The 8,494-nt window shown below is 33.5% G+C and overlaps 1 protein-coding gene across 1 annotated transcript; it reads right to left on the bottom strand.

Moving 5' to 3' along the window:
* Positions 1-3,055: 3,055 nt before the first annotated feature.
* On the bottom strand, positions 3,056-4,592 carry LOC131610561 (uncharacterized). The gene is made up of 3 exons (XM_058882530.1): positions 4,085-4,592; positions 3,590-3,834; positions 3,056-3,485 (listed from the first exon to the last, which is right to left on the bottom strand). Exons 1-3 carry the CDS (start codon positions 4,550-4,552, stop codon positions 3,239-3,241), a joined length of 960 nt encoding a protein of 319 aa, XP_058738513.1. The 5' UTR covers positions 4,553-4,592; the 3' UTR covers positions 3,056-3,238.
* Positions 4,593-8,494: the final 3,902 nt, after the last annotated feature.

Here is an 8,494-nt window from a genome sequence, read left to right as displayed (position 1 = left end):
AGGAAGAAATGGTCCTTGAAGTGTTTCGCGTTATCCCAATAAACGTCAAACATTGTGACATATTGGATAAGAGATATTAAGTCATGGTATTTCGTCAAAGCAGTCAAGCTACTTGACCTTGAAGAGATGATAAAAGAGCATCAAGGTCAGCACACCCTCTTGTATTTACACAAACATTGAAATACTTTAATGCAAGTCAACTCACCTGGTGCAGTTGCGAAAGGGCAATTGACAAGTGATTGAAAATGCTAACCTGAAATGCGTTGAAAAGAAGACGAAAACCTATCAAAGAGAATATACACTCATGAAGAAAAATAAGCACTCCTCAATCACACCCTTCGAAGAAGGTTTGATCTAAACAACCCTGCAAAATTATTTTATCCAAGGTCTCCAGATCCACCCACGCTGAAGAAATATCCCTTTTTTCCTTGCAACGCGTGGTAGGTGGAATATACATTGTAAAGAACACTATCAACAAATAAATGAGAAGTATAAATATAAACACTCTGATGCAACGTGTGGTAGGTGAAATATAAATTTTAAAGAACAATATCAATACAAAAAGGAAAAGTGTGAAGATAAACACTCTGATTAAGCACACGAGTAGCGAGAGTTCAAACGATAGACAAGTCAAAAACTCACTGACCAGAAAAATTCTAAAAAAGAGGTAAAATCAAAGAGAATGAAGTTGGTTTTATCATAAAATAAATAAGATATTTGTTTGTGTGTATCAAATACCCATGAATGAAGACCATGTGAGAACTCGGACAAGAAACTAGAATAGAAAAGCTTGTGAGTAAAAATGAAATTATAAGGGCATGGAAAGATTTGTTACATGTCACAAATTGTAGAAAAAATGTAAATGGTATGTCATAGGTATTTTTTATATGCATCAATTGGTTATGATTCATCCATCATCGCCACTTCTCCTATGAAGTCACCATCTGCATCGATTGCTTGATTTGGAAATCCTTCATATTTAGCTAGCCTTGTGTACTCATTCTCATTCTAGCATATCTTCTACCATTTTTCTCAATTAGTTCTTCATTTCGAGAGGTTGTGGCTTTAGTTTGTTGATATTCTTCAAGCACAATTATGACTGTATCTTGCTCATGTCGAACTGACCTTTGAGTCTAATTCAATCCTTTGCTTTCTTCCATAAGAACATCCCTATTGATCACTAGTTTATCATCCTTTCGTGAATACAACTTGTATGCACCAGTCGAAGCATAACCAATAAGCACCATGACCTGACTTCTTTCATCTAGTTTCTTCCTCAATTGCTCAAGTATGTGACTGAAACACATTGATCCTAATACTCTAAAATGTCTAAAATTTGACTTTAGTCTAGTCCAAGCCTCATAAGGTGTCTTGTTGATTATCTTCTTAGTTGGACATCTATTAAGTATGTATAGTATTGTCCACACTACTTCTTCCCAAAATATCTTTGGCATTTCTTTAGCTTTCAACATACTCTTTGTCGTGTTCACTATACTTTTATTTCTCCTCTCAGCTATAATATTATGGTGTGGTGTCTATGGTGAAATGACATCATGCTTTATATCTTCCTCATTGCAATATCTTGCAAATTTCATATAGGTGTATTTATCTTCATTCTATCTTACTTCAAAAGGTCTATACACATCAGAGTGAACAAGATCTAGATTTTCCTTCGACCTCTTAGGCAAGTCATGCGTTAATGTTTTCCGAGCCTGCTTTGCTTTGGAGCACTTCTCACACATATGCCTTGGTTCTTTCACCTAAGGTAAGCCATACACCATATTCTTTAACTCGAGCATACCTAAACTTATGAAGTTTAGGTGTCCATACATATGGTGTCATATCTAGTTCTTGTCTTCTATAGCAGTCGAGGCGAGACGTTGATGATCAACTGTGTCGATATTAATCTTGAAGGTTTTGTTATCTGTCAATGGTGCTTTCAGGATCATCCTTCCTTCACTAGCAAACACCTTCGTTTGATTGTCTACCATCTTCATGATATACCCTTTAATAAGTAACTGACATATGCTTATTAGGTTACTTTTCATAGAAGGTACATACAACATGTCGGTGATGGTAGCCTTCTGACCATATTTCTTTACTACATCTATGTTACCATTCCTTTCTGATCTAACATGCCTTCCATATGCAAACTTGATCATTTCTTAGCCAATTCATATAACTTGATGAACTAATTTTTGTTCCTAGTCATGTGGTTACTGCGTCTTGAATCCATATACCACATATTGACTTATTTATCAATTCGATTGTGTATTGGCCACAAGTAGCACATCCTTAAAGTCCATTTCTCTAACATGTGCATACTTCACTTCTTTGTTATCTTTTGCTCTTGATTCATTCTTTTTTCGATAGTCTCGAGCATAATGATCAATTCATTGACACTTGTAGCAATACACCTCCTTCATGTTAACTTTCTTCCTCACATGTGTTATGATTCTTTGAATTTTTGCTCGACTTCTCATTATAAGCAGGATTTTTTTCTTTACTTTGTCTTTTTTTCTAAACTTTTTGACGAATCTTGTTTGCAATATCTGTTCAGTCACCTTCTCTCTTTTTGAGTTCCTCTGCTTCAATCTTATCTCATGAGCCTCTAATGAAGCTTGAAGTTCTTCTAACTTCATTTCAACTAGGTTCTTGGACTCTTCAATAAATATTATTAAAATATAATCAAAACTTGCAATCAAAGATCTCAACACTTTATCAATCTACTGCAAATCATTCAAAGCTCCAAAGAAACAACCCCCACATAATCTCCATTAACCGTTGCACTTGACATCCCTAATTTCACGGCATCTGTTTCGTTTTTTTTATGTGCAATTCTTTTTGGCTTCACTTATCATCTATAGAAGTAAATTGACATACTTAATACTATATCCATAACCAAGCTTTCAAAGAAAGCATATATTGGAATAATTTCATAGATGCACATGCAAAACCGAATGAAAAGGAATAAACTAAACAAAACAACAACTGCTGTGCTGTATAACATGCACGAAAGTTTAGACTCTGTACTCCATACTACAAGACCTCGATATGTTCAAATGTTAACTTTGAGGAAATAGAGCAAAACATACCCTCGATGTTGCCGATGCTTAGGTACAAAGCATACCAATTATTTTACAACTTCAAGTAATTATGCAGGTGTCCTAAAAACCTAAGTGACCCGTGCATATGAAGATGTATTTTTATTAAAAGGATAGAGTACAAGCGGATTAGCTCAAAACTTCTTGATGAATTCAAGAATGTGATTACTGATATCCTCTGCAGCTTCTTGATTGTTGAAGTGAGCCACACCTTTTTGCACAATCACTTCCTCCAGATTTGGCACATCTTCCTTGAATCCACCACCATGGAGGTACTCCTTCACACCGGGTGTGGTGTATACAAAGTCTTCTTCACCAATAATAAATTTCACAGGCACCTTGATTTTGATTCCAGTCCATGGTGCTGTGAGCTCCCAATTTCTGAAATACAAATAGTTCAACTGTCATTAGAATTGAAACTCTTTTCACAGTTGGCTTTTATTTGTGAAAAACAGTTCTTGAAGTATAATTAAACAGAAAATTACGCATTGAGGTTTCTATAGTAGTTCAATCCTCCAGTGAAGCCGGTTTTCTCAAATTTGGAGACATAATAGGCAAGATCATCTTCTGTGAGCCAAGATGGCAAAGTATCAGGGGTATTCGGGTTAAATCCGGTTCCATACTTCCCCTTTGGAAGAATGGGAGGACCAGTTTGACGAGTTGTGAGGAGATTTTTCAGCACATATTCAGTGCCAACCTCAGCCATCTCAGCTTCCATTTTGCCCGGTTCCTGTGATACGCATCAAAAAAAATATATATATAACATATAGTAACACGGTTACAGAAATTTCTCACTTAATTTTACATAAACAAACAATTTATGAGAGAAATTTTAATTTTTAAATTTACTGAACAGTCAATGTATATGGACTGGATATAGACTATATACATTGATTAATCAATGAATATAAAACCCAATTTTCTTTTGTAAATAGGACAATAGGTAATATAAGATTGTTAAAGTAAGGAAAATGATTGACCTGGAATCTGGACATATAATAGTCATCTCCAAAGGTAGCACGCCTATAATCCATGATTTTGATTTTAGGGTTTCTACGGGGGAAGGCAATGCTGAGACACACATAAGCTTTGATTCTATCGGGACGAAACATGCATAGGTACCAACCAAGGGTAGCACCCCAATCATGAGCCACGAGGTACACTTGTTCAGCACCGAGTAAATCGATGAGAGCAATGAGGTCACCTACCATATGAAAAGCTGTGTAGCTACTTATCGAAGCTGGAGCATCGGTGTCACCGTAGCCACGTAGATCCGGTGCTACTGCACGGTAGCCGAGGGAGCCGAGAGCAGCAATCTGGTGGCGCCATGAGTACCAGAGTTCAGGGAAGCCGTGAAGGAACAACACAACTGGTCCTTCTTTACCTTTCTCGGCGATGTGCATTTTGATGCCATTTACTTCAACTGTTCTGTGTTCAATTCCTGCCATGGTTGGTGTGAGTTGTGAAGTGAAGTGGATGTTGAAATATATAGGAGAAGACCATCTAGGGGATGAGGTTCGGGATAAGACACTCTACGTATAATTGGTAATTTGGTATTGTTATTAACACCATTGGATCCAAAACTAGCACACGGATAGCCAGCGTGGAACATAATTCAACCGTATGATACATCAATCCACCATAATCTTAATAACCTTAATAAATAAAATTGGATACGGATCGCAAGTGTACACAACCCTCACCGTCCGATCTGGACTTGTAGTCATTGTCAATGGTCAATAATTAAGTACTACTCTCTTTATTCCTTATCTTAAGCTATTTTTAGTTTATTAAATAATTAATTCATCTTCTCTACCCAAAACAAAAAGTTGGATAGTGTACCTCCAACCAATTATATGATTCTATTTAATTTAATATATTTAATTATTTATTAAAATACTACAAATATTTATTGTTTTCAAAGTATTTTACAAAAAAAAAAAGTAATCTAAACCATTTTTTTGAGTTGGATAGATAAAAATTTGCCCTATTTTATATATCCACACTCTTTACTCGCAATAAATTTGATTTTTTTTATACATTTGGTCAAATGTATTAAAAAAAATTCCTTATAATATTAATTAGAGAATTGGTTTAATGGATATGCACTGACCATGTAAAACAGTTTTACACGGTCATCTAATAGAAAACAACCAATTTGTCATGTCATTAAAATTTTTTAAAGATAAAAGTGTGATGGAATTAGATACATGGTTGTGATTGGTTGACAATGTAAAACTATTTTACACTGTCAGCGCATCACCCATTTTCTCTTAGAGAATTTACATCATTTATTCAAAGAATCTAAAAAGTAAAATTTATTTTAAAAATTAACTTTTTTAATTATTATATATTTAATTTTTTTTAAAATAATTATTTACATAAATATTTAATAACTTTTACTTATTTAAAACTACAAATAATAAATAAATTATTTAAATAAAACTTTAACATTAAATAATATTTTTATATTATATTCATAAATTGTTTTATATAATCACATGTAGAGAGATTTTCTAACATTGTAGGGAGATTTGCAAATTCAAATTTGTCTGAATAAAGTCAGAATAGAACAATAATAATATTAACATGTTCAATCATATTAACGTCATCAAAGATTAAAACATATGAGTATTAAAACAGAAAATACATATGATGATAGAATACAAATGATTAAAACATGATGTTACTATAAACATATAGATTGAAAATACTCACAGGCCAAAAACAATTTTTTTGGAAATGACCAGTCATGAGATTGTTTCGTACATTAAATATACCACACATTTAGGAGCATAAACATGTAATTAAATTACAAGAGACATAGATAAGGAACGGAAGACATAACAACATACGAACAAGGAGATAAGTGAGACGATATTACTTCATAGGATGAGAAATGGAGGATGCACTCACATGAAATAGAACTTTTGAACAAAGGTTAAAAAAGTTATAGAGAGCGCATGCATTAAAAATATTTAGGCAAAATTTTAGATATCGAGAATGTCTAATTCCCGATGAATATTAAAAAAACGGCTCAACCGCAAGAGATTTTTTTGTGAAAATATCGGCAAGTTGCTTTTTGCTATCAACATGCTCAAAAACGGCATCCCTTTTTTCAACATGATCGCGTAGGAAATTGTAATGTATCTCAATATGTTTAGTATGAGAGTGTAGCACAAGGTTTTTAGTTAGGTTAATAGCACTAAACATAAAAATTGCGATTGTAAGTGTTGATGACGAGGTAGATTAATCAACAACAAAAACAACATACAAAAGCAGTTATCAACAAAACAACATAATACATGCAGAACCAAATATTATAAAATGTTTCCAGGACACACCTTTTATTGAAACTAATCGTACGTGGAACAAGAATCAATTATGAGGTTCATCTAGGTTGTGAAGCTATGAAAAAGAAATATAAGGAGTAAAAATTTTACACAACAGCTTCATAATTCTTATATTTCTTCTCATAGTTTCTCAAACTAGATGAAGTTTGTTGATGTTGTTTCTTCATTTACTTTTCTTGTGACTTAACAATGTATTGTTCTTGTTTTGAGTCCTACAAACACCATGAAAGTTATCAAGATGTGAAACCGCAAACTTAATTTTCAACAACAATTACATGCAAAAAAATAAAAACACTAACAACTTACATCATAAATGGATATACATGAAGTCGTGGAACTGTAACAAAGTATAAAGTTCATATTGTTTGTGAAGCTATGAAGAAGAAGAACAAGGTGAATGAATTTTTCAACATAGCTTCATACTTCTTGAACTTTCTTCATGTTAAGGTCGTGAAGACGAATCTAAAAAAAAGAGAACATTCAACAAGATGCGACACAAGAACTATCTAACAAAAAGATGGAAGAAGAATAATACATTATGTATGAAGAACTAGAATCATGACTAATGACGAAGAAGAAGAGAAAAAATGGGTGGTAAGATTTACCTGCGAAGGATACGACGCTACTATAAAAAAGTGAGAGTTAATTCCCTCGTATATGGGTATACTATTTCACAAAGATTAAAACTATCAACCGTAGCGATATCCCTTTTATTATTTATTTAAAAATAAATAAAAAATAAAAAATGCGTCTTAATGTTAAAGGAATAAAATATTTGAGGGCTTTGAGGTTCGAACACATGAAAGTTTTATTTTATCACCACAGTTAAACCATCCATCGTTATTATATGTTAACATTTTTTTTAATTAAAAAAATGGTTAGCGCCTCAATTTAGATATGTCATCATGGTGTACTGATGAACTGTGATGACTTTGGCGTTGTTGTATGCGCGTTTTGTTGCAGTGTCTGTTCAGGGAAGATATTTTTTATTCAAATGGACAACACTAAGGATGGATGGGTCAATCAATAGACCACCTATTTTGGATGACACCAATTATGATTATTGAAAAGTTAAGATGGTTGCTTTTCTTAAATTCATAGACAACAAAATATGGAAGGTTGTGATTAAAGGTTAGAAACACTCTGTGATTACTTCTTAAGATGATACAACAAACTTAAATCCCGAAGTCGACTGGTCTAAAAATGAAAATGATGAATCTCTTGGAAACGACAAATCCTTGAATGTTATATTCAATGGCTTTGAAAAGAACATGTTCAGATTAATCAACATGTGTACTGTAGCTAAAGAGGGTTGAGAGATTCTCAAAACTGCCTATGAAGGCACATCGAAAGTGCGTATGTCAAGATTGCAGCTCCTCACAACAAAGTTTCAGAATATGATAAAGATGGAAGATGAATCCATATCTGATTTCAACATTCGTCTTCGTGACATAGCCAACAATTCATTTGCTCTGGGAGAGAAGATGTCAGAAGAAAAGTTGTTCAAAAAAACCCTCAGATCTTTGCCTAAGAAGTTTAACATGAAGGTAACAACAATTGAAGAATTACAAGACTGAAGCAAAAGTTGATGAACTCATTGTGCCTTTACAAACCTTTGAGATGACTATAAGTGAGAAATCTGAAAAGAAGAACAAGAGTAAATATATATTTTGTATCCAACACTGAATAGAATGAAGACCATAATGAGAAGGATATTGAAAGCCTCTCAAATGCTAAAACTCTTATTGGAAGAAAATTTAACAAATTCCTGAGAAGGCTGGACAGATAATGGAGGACAAATGTCCAAGACAAGGGGTCAGACGTCAATTGTCAGAGAAAGAGTAAAAATGATGACAATACTACAAAGGCAAATGAGTTAAATATCATGAATGTGATGGGTTTGATCACATCAAAGCTGAATGTCCTACTTTTCTAAAGAAACAGAAAAAAGGGATTGTCAATCACTTGGTCTGATTCTAATGGTGAAAGTGAAGGGGAAACAACTAAAAAAGTAATGGCTTTCAATAGGAAGTATGA

Source organism: Vicia villosa, linkage group LG6 (assembly GCF_029867415.1).
Source record: "Vicia villosa cultivar HV-30 ecotype Madison, WI linkage group LG6, Vvil1.0, whole genome shotgun sequence".
Lineage (NCBI taxonomy): Eukaryota > Viridiplantae > Streptophyta > Magnoliopsida > Fabales > Fabaceae > Vicia > Vicia villosa.
The sequence above is the reverse complement of the archived record's forward strand: the minus strand, read 5'-3'. Positions and strand labels throughout refer to the sequence as shown.

What these genes read in the sequence shown, in the direction of transcription:
- LOC131610561 (XM_058882530.1), bottom strand. Translation starts at nt 4,552, where the DNA reads ATGGCAGGAATTGAACACAGAACAGTTGAAGTAAATGGCATCAAAATG. An exon ending in ATTATATGTCCAGATTCCAG is followed by an intron (nt 3,835 to 4,084) that starts GTCAATCATTTT and finishes TGCGTATCACAG; the next exon opens with GAACCGGGCAAAATGGAAGC. An exon ending in TACTATAGAAACCTCAATGC is followed by an intron (nt 3,486 to 3,589) that starts GTAATTTTCTGT and finishes TTTGTATTTCAG; the next exon opens with AAATTGGGAGCTCACAGCAC.